Source organism: Phlebotomus argentipes, unplaced genomic scaffold (genome assembly GCF_947086385.1).
Source record: "Phlebotomus argentipes unplaced genomic scaffold, Phlebotomus argentipes genome assembly scaffold_18, whole genome shotgun sequence".
Taxonomy (NCBI): domain Eukaryota; kingdom Metazoa; phylum Arthropoda; class Insecta; order Diptera; family Psychodidae; genus Phlebotomus; species Phlebotomus argentipes.
Genome location: NW_026776177.1, coordinates 6,383,325 through 6,400,190, shown reverse-complemented (window position 1 = coordinate 6,400,190; position 16,866 = coordinate 6,383,325). Strand labels below are relative to the sequence as shown.

At 43.0% G+C, this 16,866-nt stretch overlaps 1 protein-coding gene across 1 annotated transcript; it reads left to right on the top strand.

The window, feature by feature from the left end:
* Positions 1-1,204: 1,204 nt before the first annotated feature.
* On the top strand, positions 1,205-16,861 carry LOC132259724 (pleckstrin homology domain-containing family G member 3-like). Its single transcript, XM_059757472.1, has 6 exons — positions 1,205-1,681; positions 9,508-10,952; positions 12,019-12,172; positions 12,240-12,382; positions 12,452-12,665; positions 14,617-16,861. The coding sequence occupies exons 1-6, from the start codon at positions 1,636-1,638 to the stop codon at positions 16,470-16,472; spliced, it is 3,858 nt and encodes a 1,285-aa protein (XP_059613455.1). The 5' UTR covers positions 1,205-1,635; the 3' UTR covers positions 16,473-16,861.
* The last annotated feature ends 5 nt before the right edge of the window (positions 16,862-16,866 follow it).

The window sequence follows — 16,866 nt, the reverse complement described above, 5'->3', positions numbered from 1 at the left end:
CGGCAGGAGCAGAAATCAAACTCCTGAATATTCCGCAACTCCAGAAAGAACTCTCCGTGGTTAATCAAATTATAATGCACATGGAGCGTATTGAGCTGCGTCCAAGGCTGCGCCAGTTCTCGCAAGTTCTTCGCCGTATCTTCCGACGCCTTGCAATTCTTAAAATTGGCCACTTTGAGCTTCTCAAACATCTTGCAGAGGCGTCTTACAGAAGTTTTCGCGATCTTGAACTGCTCGAGGTGAAGACTCCTCAAATTATTATCACACGTCCTCAAAATGTCGAGCAGACTGAATATTGGACTGCTAAAAGCTTGACTGTGCGCCCTCAAAGTGTGAATGCGTGAAGGCGTCAATCTCTTTAGAATCTCCTGCACTTCCTTCACAGTCCATCTTTTGAGATTTTCTTTGTTAAATTGCAAAACATGCTTCGTTTTGTAGAGCATCTCAGCCACGGCCTGGAACCTCTCGCAGACATTCTCCATCGCCATCACTTCCCGGATGTCCATGAAGACGAAGACCGTGAAAAGACAGTCATCATTAAGGATCAAGATTGACTGTGATTCCATTGCGTTCGTGGCCTGTAAAATATTTAACTGTCATTTTTTACACGTGTTTATTACATACCTCCATTGAAGTATGGATATTCCTCTTAACTCACAGAAATAGCCTAGAAAATAGCCCAAGCAGTAGTCGAAATAGCCGATTTTTACAAAATCTTCAATCAAATGTTTCCTCTTTTACTGTCACGTCGGAGAGGTGTTTTCACAATTGTGGAATGCACTAAACCTCCAGAGATTCTTTTGTAACTGCACTCTATCCTTTAACTGTATTTATTGAACTCCAAAACCAGAAATCTCAATTCGCCTTTGAACTTCGTGACTTTAATGATGCCATCATGGCGGCTCGCTTTGCGATGTTTTCCGATGTACAGCCGAAGTTCGCGATCGTGTTTCCGCACTCCGGAATTATGCATCGCAATCTCTGAGTGTACAGGTTTGAGCATAGAAATATTATTCTTCCTCTTACAATGCAAAATGCTCGATCATTCGCTCAAAATCTGAAATTTAGCGCGATCAAAAGCGATTCGCGCGATGTACTAAAAATCCGTCAAGCAGTTTGTCTATTGGCCCACTCGTGGCGCCACCGGTGAATACCGAAAATTAAATGCCAGCTTTCGAGCGGAGTGTCAGAGAGTGTTTTTCTCTGTGTGCTTCATTCGCTCTACGAGAGCTCACGCCTTTTTATAATTAAAACACAATTCCAATCAGTTGAGTGCGTAATAAAGAAGGCACAACTCGCAATCTCGTAAATGTAAGACAAGCGTTCTTCAGTTGGAGCATCTCTTGGCCACCGTGATTGTTGGATTTCCGTGTGATAAGATTGGGATCTTGAGGAATTTCGTGTGTTGATTTATTTCTCTGTTTTTTCCGTGTCTGTGCCTGTGTGCGTGCTTTACATGTTTTCAGTCGCCAGATGTGTTGTCCGCGCAAATCGTGGCACAGGTGATGACTTCACCGAGCCCCTGTCCGTCGTCCTGTGATCGTGTCCCCCGCAAAGGCGCCCCAATGCGCCCCGCTTAGCGGAAAAGAGCGCCCAGTCACCCGCAGATTCGGCCCAGAGACGCGCCCGGACAGGATGGACGTGGAATCGGATGAGTCTGAGCGATGGGAAGACTTCTTCGGTATGTGATGTGCTCTCCTGCATAGTTTCCCGAGTATGGCATTTATGTAGCATTGCAACACACAACGCGAGTGCGAGCGAGACGGCGATCTCCAATTGATCTTTGGTCCACAAAAAGCTCAATTCTCTCCACTTTTCTCTCTGTTTGCTCAACCACTGGAAATGTAAATATTTTTCTTGTCTTCACCTTTTACAAGAAAGTTTTCTTCTCACGATCACGGTTTTTGCGTGATCGAGGATCGCTGGAGATTTTGTCAGTGAAAACTCCCGAACAGTGAATCTTTTGAGGCTTGGGAGAGTTTTTATTTTCATAAATTCAATGAAAATGAATGTTGGGAAAGTTTGTTTACGTGTAAAGTTAGTCACATTTGCTATGAATTCGTAGTGTTGCCATAGATAAAAAAATCTAGGCGACATGATCGTTTTTCTGCCATCTTTTTAGTCTTGTAAACAATTTCACGAAAGCCTCAAAAGATGTTAAATCAGTGGTTTTAAGATACTTTTTCAGAGCTCTACATCTTGTCAGACGGTTTATACGTCATTATAAATTGAAGCTCAATTTTCAGTTTTCACCAATATAGAAATGATTTTGCCCTTCCTTTCTGTTTTTAATTTCTGCACGAAAACGATCTCTTTTCATTTCTATTTCGAAGTTTTTCATGTTTTCCTTTTATTCTCATAGCACTTGTGCATTAGCATGCAATGTGTATTCAGTGTGGTGCTTTTTGGGGTTGTGTTCAGTTGAAAGATTCATCGTTTCTAACAAAAATTGCGGGTAAGGAAATGAAATTGTAGATTTTATTAATGTCTCTAGCCAATGAGACTACAAAATAATGAAGTCCAACGGCAGCTGTGAAATGAATAATCTCATTCAGCGTTTCAGCGCCCGTTTGTGCCAATTCGGCTGTATCGAATCTCCTCGCATTGTGGCAAGTGCACTTACCCGAGTGTCGAATGGAACACGCGTTCGGTGCATAGCGAGCGTGAGCATATATTTACGACTGTAGCATCGCGCTAGTGGGTTAACATATCGCCGCGGAGAATTTATTTTATCGGTGTCGCAAGACGCGAGATTATGTAAAAACGCTGCCGAATGTTGTGACAAGATTTCGAAGAAAGTTCCATCTCTCATTGACCAGTTCATCGCGATATCTGTCCGGAGGAAGAAGAGAAGTGACACGAAACAGACACAATATCAACCCATAAATCCAATTAGAATGGCTCACAGTGCGCGACGTTCACTGGGCAGATCGGTGAAAAAGTTGTTCATAAATTGACTTTTTGGAGAAAAGGCGGTGAAGCTGAATTACGTGGGCTTCGACAGATTCGTGATCAGAATCTTTCTTCTTCGCCTGCTTTTTTTTCATGGTCAAAAAAATCATCACTAATGATGTGCAATTTGTTCATTTTATTGAGAATGCTGGTAAAAATGCAAGATCGCACGGGAATTATTGAATTCTTCTGTGATTCCGTGAGACGATCACGATCATCAGATAAGATCCGTTTACTGACACTCGGCAGCATCTGCTTGCGCGTGATTACAATCAAACAATTCTTCATCACTGATCACTCCACGATGTTGATTATTTGCTGCATTCTATTAACTAACTCGGCGATTAATTTACGATCGTGTCGTGGAATATGCAAATGAGCGATCGTAAATTCATAATTGGCAGGTTAAGGTGAAAATTTGGGCAATTTTGCATAATTGATCGATATTGGTGACGATTGGAATGCAATAAAATAGCTTTGTGGGAGATTTTTTCGCAATCACCACTTCAAAACACCCATTTGAGAGAAAGCTCAAAGCGTTTCAGTAGAAACAATTCATATTGACGTGGCTGAGGAATTGAACTGGGGGAAAAAACTTCTTAGGCAGCGCAATTTTTCGCTCAATATACTCAAGTGGTATCATTGACTCCAAATGTGCAATTATCTTGTACAATTTTGCATCTAATTACACCGAAGCGTGAAATGGCTCTTAATGGGAAACAATCGTTTAGCCAAAGGTTGATTTATCATGAGTTTTTCCGATTTATGAGTGCCTAACACATTATTTTTTTAAGTAGTTTCCGACTTTACTGCTGTGAATCTGAATTTGTGATTGTGTAGAGGAGCTTCTGAAGCACGTTTTGATGATTCATGGGATGAATGAATGATTTCAATTACATAAATTCAAGCCAATGAATCACTGCGGTTTTGATATTCCGTTAGTTTTGAGATGCATTCTTAAATGATGATTGCCAAAATATCATTTCCAGCCCTAAAAGTGGGACATATTTTAATTAAGACACTCAATATGTAATGTTTGTGCGTTAATCTTCTGCCACAGACGTTCATATAAGTCAATTAACGAGTGTTTCTCAACTCTTCACCGCTAATTAAACGTGTCCTGAAATCTCAATATTTTCTCTATATACATTCGGTTTCTCCTCAACCACTTTAATAATAATTTCATTGCAAATGGTTTCATTAATTGTTGTAGAAATTCCAGTGGTTTTTTCTTCTTCTTCCCCACCTGTTCGCGCGTCTTCTTGTGGACGCTTTTTCTGCGTAAAAAAGGCAACAATTTATTTTCCTCATAAATGTGTGCATGAAATATTTTCCACATTGTTTCGCAGTGCAGTTTAGGCACGATTTATTATGATGCCTTAAGAATGAAACACTGGTTACAATGTTAAATTGTCTCATAATGTTCCGTTCTGTTCACTTCCCATAAGAGTTCAATTCATGAATTGACTCTTGACCATTTACCAGTAGCGAGATTACTAACATTGCTGGAATGCCTCACGATTTATTGGGGAGTGTGTGTGTCTGTTTTTTTTTTTATCTTCCTCTTTGGAGATGTTTTTCTCTGAGAGAAAGGAAGTCAATCTCACGTATTTTCACTCCGTCACACTTTTTACCGTGGCTTTTTTGCCTGCAAATTTTGCTGTTTTGCAGTGCGAAAGAAGAGTCATCGTCAGAGTCTATCGGTGGCCTTGTCGCCCAATTTATTCAACTCACAACCACCAGTTGCCATGCTTAATGGACACATCAGTACAGCACAGAAATCACAACTCTTCTCATATACACACATTTTTTCGCAATGCAATTTCTTCATGCGTCGTGATTTTCAATTGAATGTGGCTTTTGATGCTTTTACGACTCTTTTTCAGCTGACTTTTTTTTCGTCAGTCTGGCTCGATATTAAGCATTCACTTTTCGTGTTGCGCCTTCAGCATTAGTGAGAATTGTAGTGTTATTTCAAGTCTTAGTAAGTGCCGAAGCGGTGAAAGAAAAACTGCACAATTTAAGTGGGAATTGGAAGGAAAGGATGACGATGAATGCGGAAAAAGCTGCATTCTAAAGCACACAAGAAGAGATTCAATTGAAAATTATGCTTAGCATCTTCCTTTCGATGGATTTGGTCGATTTGGTTGTTATCAAGGGGGAGATAATATGGTGAAAAGTGATGTAAAACTCAGCAGCAATAAAACACTCTGTGTTTTTCAAGTATTATGATAAAAAAGGTATCTAAAAGTCTAACCAGAGGTAGAAAATGATAAAAATATTGCTTAAAAATCTCAGTTATAAAGTTCTGAGTTAGATTTCGATTAGTTTTTAATTGATTTACAGCATATTAGATGGAATATCGCTGACTTTATTTGACTTATTCTTCGTTTTAGTGAAATATTTGTCTTTTCTGAGACTCTTAAGAAGATCAAGATCAGATTTTAGCCACAATTTCTCCCTCTTGGTTGTCAAGAAGACGCAAAAACTGTGATATTTAGCGATCACAACATCTGTAAATGTTAAATAATGCCTGGGAATTGTGAGGAATGCAATAAAATTCCCATAGTATAATAAGTATGTAAATTTCAGGGTTGAAATTGAAGATCATTGCAAAAGCCATGCGAATTTCCAGCTGATTCTGACAAATTCACCTCCCAACTTCATCTGCTAATGTGTGTAATATCATTGTGCAGAATTGCAATCACACTGCGTCGAGTGCGATTGCATTGTCGATGGGAGAAAGAAAAGCAGCATCTAATTGAGCGTGTGTGTTGATTAAATTCAAACGTCCGCGAGACGGACTGAGGATGATTCATAAGTTTGTTATATGGAGAGATAAAGTGTGTTAGAAAGAGCGAATGGTGAAAAAAAATCAAGGGGGAAAATGGCAATGCGATACCTCTCGCTCGCACTCGGGCTTTATATCAAAAAGTCTCCTTCATTGTGTGTTCCAATGATAAAAGCCAATTCAGTTCACTCGCTGATAGTGATTCGTTCAGGTGTGGCGGTGAAAATTGCGTGTGTTCCTCTGTAAAAGTGCTTTCATCCCCCTTTGAAAAAAAGGAAACTGTGACTTTTCTCTTTCACGTGTCTCTCTTTTCTTTCCTCTCCAAAAGCAAGCAAACACTTTTAATTGGGGGAAAATAAAGGAATTGTAACTACAAAGAGGTGAGAATGATTTGTAATCACGATCTTAAGTGAATCTCCACCTGTGTTCGTTCTGCTTCAACAATATTTGGTTTTTCCTTTCATTTCTCTCCTCATCTATTGTGCTTTTAAGTAAATATATTTGTAGAGTTCTTTGTGTTGAAGAATGTTCTGAGAGTGTGAATAGAATATCATATTATTTTCATGTACGCGAGACTCACTTTGGCTCGCGGTGTGAAAAGAGTGAAATAGGTCGCGAAATACTGCTCGCGAAATTGACATGGAACTCGATTATCGTGTTTTCAGGGCGCAACAGTGATAAAATATGAGTCTAATGTGTGATAAGATGCAATATCGCAAGGAGTTGACAAATGGAAAGCTCAGCGAAAGGCTCGAAAATATGTAATTTATTTATCATAATGTTGTCCATTCGGTCTGAAAGTCACCGAAATATCAATAAAAGTCGCGATTTTCAGTGGATTTCATTATCTATTGGCCCGCGATAAGCGTCAGTTGCGAAATGTTGCAATTGATAAGGGCATTTTTTGTCGCTGAGGCGAGCTGAGAATATCGCAAACTCCTGCTAATAAGTGTTTATAAATAAAATGGCTGAACGGGGAGACGCGATTGATGTTGAAGAGTGATCTTGCAACATGTCAGAAGGCGACCAGAAGGAGGGAAAGATTGATAGCGAGGAGGCTGCCAAAACAGCATGATAATTGGATGGAGGAAGTGATTCTGTTAAATTGATAAAGAGTATCATCAATATGCGATCATTCAACGGGTCGTTGGGAAGATTGATTTATTCACGAGAAGTGCACACATCAAACTAGACACACATGTTGCGACGCACGAGAGGAATTCCACTTTATCGAGAGCGACTCCAGAACGCGCGCACGGCAAAGTGTGTGTTGGGGATTCGATCGAGCATATCGCAGTGAAAAATCGCTTAGAAATGAGGAAATTGTCTTGCCGTGTGGCAGAATGATCTGAAGAATTGCCCCAATGAGGCTGTGCACGAAAAAAATGCTATAAATCACATCATTAGCTTCACAATGAAGTGAATAATCGCGCACTCACTTTCGCTGTCAAGCGAGGAAGGCTGAAGAGAATCGCGAGCAGAGCGGAATGTTCCTTGAGAAAAAGTAGGATGCCGAATCGATTGTGCAAGCTTCTTGAGGAGGAGAATCGTTGGTTTTGTTTCACGTGTTTCTACCTGACGCAATGCCGCAGATCACATGGCTTTGCTGTTCGCCATATGTGTTTTTAATTTGCGGTGTGAATTAACTTGAAATTCAGTGAATTTCCATATTTGATGCGAAGCGATTAACGTCTCGCGGGCGCGCGTTGCTTAATTTTAATAACCCCTGAATTTCGATCATTTCACTTTTTTGCACACGTGAATTTGAGAGTCAGTTTGAGGAGTGCTTAATGGGTTAAGTGGCTGGAATTTAAGCGTCGATTTGACATTTCGCGATAAACTTGGGTTATTTTGCTGAAGAGCCGATTCAAGGCACTCCAATTGGCAGGAGGTTAGACTGGGTGCAACTCTTGACCGCCTAATTGATTCCAGAGAGATACGGCGAGGTGAACATGAGAAGAGGCTGCTGCTCAGCAGAGCAGCAATGCCGTTTGACCTGTATTATTTGCTGTCTCTCATTTCGCGCAAAGACTGCAAATATCGGGGCGCTGGTGTGCGTGATGCCATTTAGAGAGTGAAGAAATTGTGCAGCCTTTCAGGAGTGACTTAATTGTCGATACGCGAGGTCCCATAATTGGGTTGCGTAAGCCATACTGAGATGCAATTACCGAACGGACGACTGACCAGGTTGAGGGACGCGCGCAGATCAGTGCCGAAGATGAGACGCTATGGGATGGGAATAACGGGTGTCGAGTGGCTCGATTGCAGTGAATTCGAAGTTAATGGCCTCAAGAGTTGATAAAGAACACACGCTGAGAGCTAAAATCGCTTCATCTTGGAACAGAAACATTTGTTTTACTCACTTTACTAGATTTTTGGATTGAAATTACAGAGTGGAGAAGCGAAATAGAAGAATTCTAGGCTTTTAGAGACATTTCTTTGTAATCTTTCTCTATCAATATTCGACTGCAAATCAACTGTTTAAATTAATATTCTACTGACATTTCTTAATAAACCACTGGATCAGCAAGCAACAGCCACAGAAGAGCTTTCTCAGAAGCGTCTTATTGCAAAATACAATATGTATGAATACACCGAATAACACTGGTTGTCCTCAATCTAAGCGATGCATCAAACAGTGGTTGAATGTTCAATTAAAAGACAGCTCAATTGTCTCGTGATTGAGATAGAAAATTGCGCTTTTCATCCAGAAACGTTCCGAGTGATTTCCACTCAGGCCATAGATTCTGGATGATGTTGAACATGTCGGCTGCAGGTTTACCATAATGTTGGCAAAATGTGTGATTGAAAGTGAGTGGGAACTGTGTGAATAAATTAAGTGCTGCGCCGTTGCATAATTGATGCAGACAAACGACAGTACAGCTTGTGTGTACAAGAAATCCATAAACTCGTACTCAGTATGTGTTTAGGGCTTTTTTTCACCTGCTTCTTGTGTTTTCCGAGCTGATGAGCGAGAGATGGGTTTATTAAACAAATTTAAGGGGGATTTATTTGACTTCGTCAGCAATTCCAGGAAATGTTTGATTCATATCATAATATTTACAAACACTTCTTATCATATTCATGCTCTCTGTCTCCAGTGATGTTGTGAATGACGAACGATATATGCTGAGTTGTACGAATACTGCAATGAAAATAAACTGGCGAAAGAGATGGGAAAATATTGCATTTCACTTATGTTTTAGGGTCAAGAATAATAGATTCATATTTCTGTGTTGTTTTTTATTTTTATGAAATGCAACAACATCAATTATTGCTGTACATTGGCGAGTGACATTGAAATCATGAATTGATTTTCTCAAGTATGCGAGAAGAATTTCACGAGCAGAGATGTGAGCCCGAAGAGTCTGTCCTTGATTTGGCTTCCTTTCTAATTAAATAGAAATTCCTTGCACAAACCGCACGATTAAAGGGTATTAGACGTAATCCATCATGTATGATATGATTGATATTCTCGGTGGAGATTGGCGATGACACAATTATGAGACTGTCGCCACAGTTTCCGCTGCAGGCGCAGATCTCCAAGATGTTGGCGCCAAGAGAGAAATTGAGACGAAACTGAAAATATGTGTGTGAATGGAGTGCGAAACAGTAGCATAATTGCCAGCGCACGAAAGAGATGGTAATTGCACTTTCCTTGTTCGAAATTTGCAATTGCAATTCTCTTGGGCGAAGCGCTGCTGCATTGCAATCACATGTGTGTGGTTTTCACCTCTTTCTCTCTCTAATCGGTGGCTTTGCAGGGAGTTCCACGGATTTGGCGCCGTCGGTGATCGGCTACTATGACCGTCTCTCAACGGAGATATCGAGTGGTGTGGTGATAGCCGATGGTCAGGTGCCCAGGCATCCGGAGAAGCCCAAGAAGCCACCTCAGCTGCTGCCGCGACCGCCGCAAACCCTTCCGCAGAGCGCAGTTTCACCGCGGAAGCAGTTCCATGTGCTCTCGCCGACTGTACAGCGTCTGATTGCGTCGCATGGCGGTGAGAAGGTGTCAGGGGATCAGCTGCGACTGCGGAAGCCAGTGCCACCGCAGAAGCCAGTGCTGAGACACTGTCAGCTGCAGATTCCGCTCTCGAGGAACACATGCAAGCTCTCGGCGCAGTCCGGCAGTGAGCTCGTGGACACGTACGAGTCCTCGAGGCAGGCCGTAGAGGAGGCCGAAGAGCAGGACCGCCACCGGAAGAGTCTCTCCTCGTCCAACGAGGAGCTGAAGACGCCCACGAACGATCAGGAGCAGTTTAACTATCAAGAAGGAAGAGTAAAGTGTCTAGTGCAGCGGCTGCAAAGCCCAACAGCCGAAGAGCCCGACGGGCTGGTGAAGGACAGCCCGGAAACGGGAGGAGACAGTGATGAGACAACGGTGAAGTCATCGCCAATGGAAACGTGCAATTTCTTCGTGAAACTCCCGCCCGACGTGCAGGAAGAGATCGACAAGTGTCGAGCTTCCACGAGGATCTCCAGTCCGGATGCGAAAGGAAGCTACTCCCGGACGAAACTCCTCGCCAACAGACCTCTGCCCGGATCTCCGAAACTGTCGGAGAAGAAGAGCTCGGAGAGTCCGGAGAAAGGCAATGGCTTGAGACCTCTGTCAGGCTCCTCGATCTACTCTCTGTCCTCCACGTCGTCCAGCTCTGGCGAGGAGATTCAGGCGGTTAAGCTGGGCGCCGCCACTTCATACCTGGCCAGCGTGGAGAGCCTGGCGGATCACAGTGATACCGATGGCATATCGGCCTTCGGCTCCGGACTGACGATGTGCGAACGCGCCGTGATGGAGATCATCGACTCCGAGCGATGCTATGTTGAGGATCTTGGCCAGGTGATCCGGGGTTATCTGGATGATTGGAAGGAGCGCGCCTGTCTGAGTCTCGACGATCTCACGGTTCTCTTCAGCAACATTCGCGAAATCTACAAATTCAACACTTTCCTGCTGGAGAGCCTGAAGTCCGCTGGACGCGATCCTGTGGGCATTGCGAAGTGCTTCATTGAGCTGAACGACAAATTCGCAGTCTACACGACTTACTGCACGAGCTATCCCAATGCCATCTCCTTGCTCACGTCGCTGCTCCAGGCGAGCCACACTAACGCCCTGCTCACGTCCACGCAGAAGCTGCTGCAGCACAACTTGCCGCTGGGATCGTATCTGCTGAAGCCCGTGCAGCGGATCCTCAAGTACCATCTTCTGCTCGATGTGAGTATGCACGAGTTTCTGAACTATTTAGCGACTGCTTATCACACACGATCACCTCAATTCTGAGGCTCGACGATTGAAAAAGCGACGGAATATCCATTAATAATGCAATACGATGGCAGTTAATGAAGTAACGGGCAATAGAGTAGACGCGAAGAGTTATTAAATGAGATCAATTTGTTGCACCAGAAGAGGTGAGAAGACCGACCAAGGGAGACATAGTTTGCTTGAATCAGTACACAATTGAAGCTTGATTGGAGATAAGCAGTAGAATTGATTTTTCTCCGCGAAATAATTAGAAAGAAAACATTGAAAGAAAGTTTTTCACTTCCTATTACTTCTGCTGAGTTGTACACCATTTGCTGCTTAATATCTCTCCCTTGAGAGCGATAATGTGGCGATTGAGTTGGAGTGAGAATGAAAATCTTGAACTTGAAATACTGCTAATATATTGATATTTTCAATATGCCTGCCGTCTAAAATAGTTTCAACTTCGAGTTGGTTTTCTGCTTATTTTTATGAGTCCATAAATAATATCAGTAATGTATTTTTTCAATCATCTCGCGATAATTTTTCCTCATCTTTGATCTTTCAAGTCGAATTAGCTCGAAATGAGTCATAATTTTTTTTTCTGTGTTGCCTTCAATGTGATACAAATTCACGTAGGGAAAAACTCCAATTTCCTAGAAAACATATGTTATCAGTGGCGTTTATTAATTCCCAGGAAATTCCTGATAAGAAAGAATGTCTTAATTTAGACACGATTTGTTTTCGGCGCCTAATGGGAAATGTGTGTGCATTAATTTCGGTTGCCAAAACAATTCCCGGGTTCATCATTCACCACTGCGCGATAGAGTGCAGTTAAATGATTCGGGAGATGTGGGCAGAGATTGGGTGAAAAATTGGAGTGGAGAGGCAGTAAAATGAGTATTTTATGACAGTGCAAGAGGCTCTAAAGTGGCTGCGAGGGGGGAAGAGAGATGCTCGGTTGGAATGGGATTAGGCTAAAGACAGAGATTAGTAAGGTAATAAATGTTCTCTCCTCCTGTGTGTGGATTATTTTTAGAACCTGCGGAAACATTGTGATGTTGCCGAGGTGGCTCAAGCACATGAACTCATGCGTGAAGTGGCCAGGAATATCGATCAAGTGAAGAGGAATCTGGAGCAGCAGAGCCGCGTGAAGGAGTTGTCGGGCATTCTGGATGGGTGGCTGGGGCCAGGTGAGGCGGAGATTGATTGATTGGCTGGGAAATGGTGTGGCTAATGCGTGAATTTGTGGCATTCCAGAGCTCACGGTTCTCGGCGAGCTGCGCCAGGAGGGAATGTTGATGGAGAACAGCAAACTACGTGCAGTATTTCTCTTCGAGACAATGTTGATCATCACGAAGCCAAAGGAGGACAATCGACTGCAATTTAAGATGTACATAAAGGTGAGATTTGGCTGTTTGTCCGAAGGGAGAATGAATGAATGTGCTAAATGCCGTGGCTTTTCTTCGCAGAGACAAGACATCATGCTTGTGGAACACTTGCCGGGTGAGCCGACAAGCTTCAATGTGATCCCAGTGAATGATCCTCGCCATCAGATCAAACTGACGGCGAAGAATCGCGAACAGAAGCGCGTTTGGGCGCAACACATCAAGTCCGTGATGCTGGAAGACCTCAACATACCGAATCGCGCTAAGGAGCTCGTCTTCAAGTTGGGCGACGAAGAAGGTGAGCTGAAAAAGACACACAATTCCAGTGGGTGATCACAATATTCAATCTCTTTTTATGCAAATACTCGTGACATTCAAATTACTCAATATCTTTTTGTTGTTCCATTCTCTTATTCAGTCAAATTCATAGAGTAGTGTGGGTGAGACTCTTCTGGCTGAGGTAATAATTCTTTGGAGCCGCGCGCTCCGAAGGAGAAACACAAACAGCAGCAATGCATTTACAATTTGTTATCTGCCTTCCTTTCCCATCACCATCTTCTTTTGCTCTGTTATCTCACAAGCATTCTCACTTGCATTCCTCCCCCGAAAGAAAGAAAAAACAGCGATGAGCGACGAAGAGTCGCAGAGTAGACAAATAGACGAAAATTGAGGCGTATTTTTGTAGAAAATGCAGAGCGAGAGTGAAAAGCGCAAGGGATTCCTAGTGATACACACATTTGGAGTTTTTGTGATTCTAAAGTAGAGAGAGAGAGAGAGAGTGTGTAAATATAATGTAATGTGTATCTTAAGATAACCTTGCAAGCCAAGATGTTGGAAAACAGACAAATATTGAGAGCAGTTCAGATACAATTTTTTCTCTTTGGTCTATTTATATTTAACTTTAACAAACTATTTGAAGAGATCTTGCCGGCAATTGAGGGAAATACTTTAATTTGCATAATTTGTAAAGGTTTTTTCTCCAATCCACAATCAACAATCCACATTAAGAGTCATTATCCGCGATGGATTACACATTTTAAGTGGAGTTTCCATGAAGTGAAATGAATGCAAATCATATCAAATCAAATCACACTGGAAATTGGACGAGAGAGTAAAAAATTGTTACTATTACACAGTGCGTAACATTTTTATGCGATTATAATTTCTATATGGCGTGAAATTTTATATTTCACTCATTCTCTCGAGCGACCTCGACACGCAACTCAGGCTTTTCTGTAAGAAAAAACGACGCCTTTAAATTCTTTTTGTCGTGATTTTGGGCAAGAAATTGTTCTTTGACATGAACTTTGAATGAAAATTGTTGCAGAATTAGTGAAAGTATGTTAAGAATTTAATTTAATTTCATGTTAAAGCAAATTTTTGAATAATTTTTCTTAATTATGCGGTTTTCTTTTTCATTTCACATTCAAAGTGTCTAAAAGGCAATTAAAGTCATATTTTGGGGCTTTTTTTGAGGTGTCAACAATTGAATGCTTATGAAATTATTAGACCTTCTCTTTTTACAATGTTGATCATAATATTTTTTTACAACTCTCTCAGGCATTCAGTGTGAATTGACCGACTCAATTGCCAGATTGCTCTTCTCGATTTGAAGTGGAAGAGAAATGCCAAATTATTCTCTCTTTTTCGAGAAATGCGTTGATTTAATTGCAAATACTTTTGATGATTACAATTTAGGAGGGAAAAAAAGAAAAATTTCATGGTCTGGCATGTAAAAAGGTTGAAATAACTGTGAGTTCCTCTTCAAAAGTGTAATATAAACTTTTGAAAATAATTTATGGCCACAATTAAATGAATTGTGCAGCATTTGCAGAGAGAGAGAGAGAGCAAAGCTAATGCTCTCTGAAGTATCACTTGAGGCAAACAATGCTTTCCTAAGACGCTCTTATCTTTTGCCTAAGCAATTCACTTTGATATCTCGTGATTGTTGGAATATCAATGTTACTTAACAATGGAATTTTTGAGGCTTTTGATTTGCGTCTGACACTGAAGATTGCAACATCATGACGATCACTCTCATTCGCATAATACTTTGCATCTTCATTGCTCCCTTAGTCATTGCGTAGAGAATACAAATTTTCCACCCTCAAGTAGAATTGAGCCAGAACTCATTGGATCATCTGCATGATTTCACTCTCATCCCAGATATGAGTTTTCCATGCTTGTGCGCGCCAGTGGAGAGACATCAATCGTGGGCCACTTGAGCTAATGGATTGCCTTGCTTTCAGATCGGACGCCAGATAAGGGCGTTGGGCGCAAGTGGAGTCAGTCATCGACGCCGGAGTATCTGGAGAGGCGGAATCAGTACAGAAGAAGCGAGATGCGCTATCGCTCGAAGAAGGCGCGCAAGAACATGACCTCCAGCGCCTCGATGGAGGGCCTGGGCAGCGGCAAGGTGCGCGCCGAGTCGCCGCGGCGCGTGCGCTCCAAGGAGTCGCTGGTGGTGCCGAAGGGCAAGTGTGATCATCGCGATGAGAACTGCAATTGTGCCGTGGTGAAGAGTCAGCTGACGGACACGCTGAAGAGTCGCGAGCGGAGTCAATCGGTGGAGAAGCTGAGCAGCGACAAGAGGCCGGAAGACGGCTCAGAGATGACGAGACAGAAGAAGTATTCGACGCTCGATGGCACGCGGAAGCAAAGCGCGCCGCCGGTGGAGATTAAGGTGTACACAACGAAGACACTCCCAACGAGAATTGTGAATATCAAGAAGAACAAGGCCAAGGCGGCTAAGGAGACCAGCAAGTTCTATTGTGATCTCACGAATGACGAGCCGACAGTGCTGCGAATAACAGAATCCACGGAGAAGTTGAATGAGGCTGAGGAGAAGGTGGACGCGACGAAAGAGGAGCTGGCGAAGAATGATGCGGAAATCATTTCGGATCTGCTGAAGGACAGCGATGAGTACAAGAGGATCATGAAGGTGAAGATTCACAAGCAGAAGAGTGTGGACAACAAGGCGGACACGGATTCGCCCATGACTTCATCGGCAGCTCCCTCGTCGTCCTCCTCGACGTCGTCCATCGAGAAGGCGGACAAACCCACCGAAGAGCCCCTCAAGAGTCAGGCAGAGAAGATGCTGGATCGGCTGAAGAGCATCGAGAGCGATATTCAGTGTCCGGAGCCCATTTATGAGTCTCTGCTGAGGAATGTTCATGTGCCCTACAAATCGCCCATCGGCCTCAATCGGTCGGTGAGTCAGAACTACTCGCCCAAGAAGAAGTCAGCGCGTCCGGAGTCTGACTACGTGACGCTGGTGTATTCCGGCGGCGAGCTGCAGAGTGTCGATGGCTTCAATGTGAAGTCGCTGCAGCAATCAGAGCTGTTGCGCAACAGCGACTCGAATATCAACTACAACAAGGGCAAAGAGGGCAAGGCTGAGGATGCTCAAGAGGCTGAACAGGATGCAGAGAAGGAGGGCAATTTCGAGCGCAGAGGCAGCCTGAGATCATCCAAAAGTACCTTCTTGCAGAGATTTATGAGTGTTCGTCTGGATGACTCGATGGACTCCACGAGTTCCATTCCGAAGTGCGTGAAGAAGAGCGAAATCACGCAGAGTTTCATCCACAAGCAAGGCAGCGAGAGTTTGGGATCAAGGATTGCGCATGTTGACTATGCGGATCCCAAAACGCTCTTCATTCCCGCATCGCAGGGCAGCGGAGATTCATCGGCGTCGGTGAAAACGCAGAGAGATTCCGTCTTTTCCCTCACCTCGTCCAATGACAGCGTGAACGACTCGAAGAATGGGCAGTTGAAGTCTCCGGAGATCACAGAGGCGCCGGCTTCGCCCAGTCTGGACGATGAGTACTACTATGAGCAGAAAGTGGAGGCTTGTCTGGAGAACGACGGCTTCTTCAGGGATTCCGCCATCTACAGCGACGACAACGAGCGCCGGGGCGACTTTGTGGAGGAGAAGACCTCCACGCGATGCCTGGTGGCAGAGCAAAAGAAGAGACTGTCGGAGATCGTGACGCAATCGCAGACAATCACCGAGGAGACGCACAATGGCGTGACAACGAGGACGACAACGAAGAATTGGGTGATGCAGCAGATAAAGAACTTCGATGGTAACAATACGCACAACTAATGGGACTAAAGAATCCAGTTCTTCCTGCAAACTTCCCGCAAAACACACACTGTAACAACATTATGTCCAAATAGTCGTCATTTTTCTGCAAGAAAAATGGGAAAATCTTCTAGTTTTTAGCATAGGTTGAAACTTGATGCGCATGAGAGTTTTGTTCAGATAACGTTAAACTTAGGTAAATTTTACTCTAGATAAATAAAGTGAAACTAACAAATATCACGAGCTTAGCTTGAACTCTACAACAGTCTCTATTCGTATTATGTATTTTACTTAGTAGAAACAAGGTATTCTACACGGATTTTATCCATATTAACTTGTCTTTTGTATTGTGGATGCCATAAAGAAATCTAGTGTAATCATGCGATGATGAGCGGAAGTAAAGTGTTGACAAATA

Bases quoted from the DNA above. Each gene is read 5' to 3' on its own strand.
- LOC132259724 (XM_059757472.1), top strand. From the start codon at position 1,636: ATGGACGTGGAATCGGATGAGTCTGAGCGATGGGAAGACTTCTTCG. The intron at 10,953-12,018 runs GTGAGTATGCAC...GATTATTTTTAG, and splicing joins AGTACCATCTTCTGCTCGAT to AACCTGCGGAAACATTGTGA. The intron at 12,383-12,451 runs GTGAGATTTGGC...TTTTCTTCGCAG, and splicing joins AATTTAAGATGTACATAAAG to AGACAAGACATCATGCTTGT.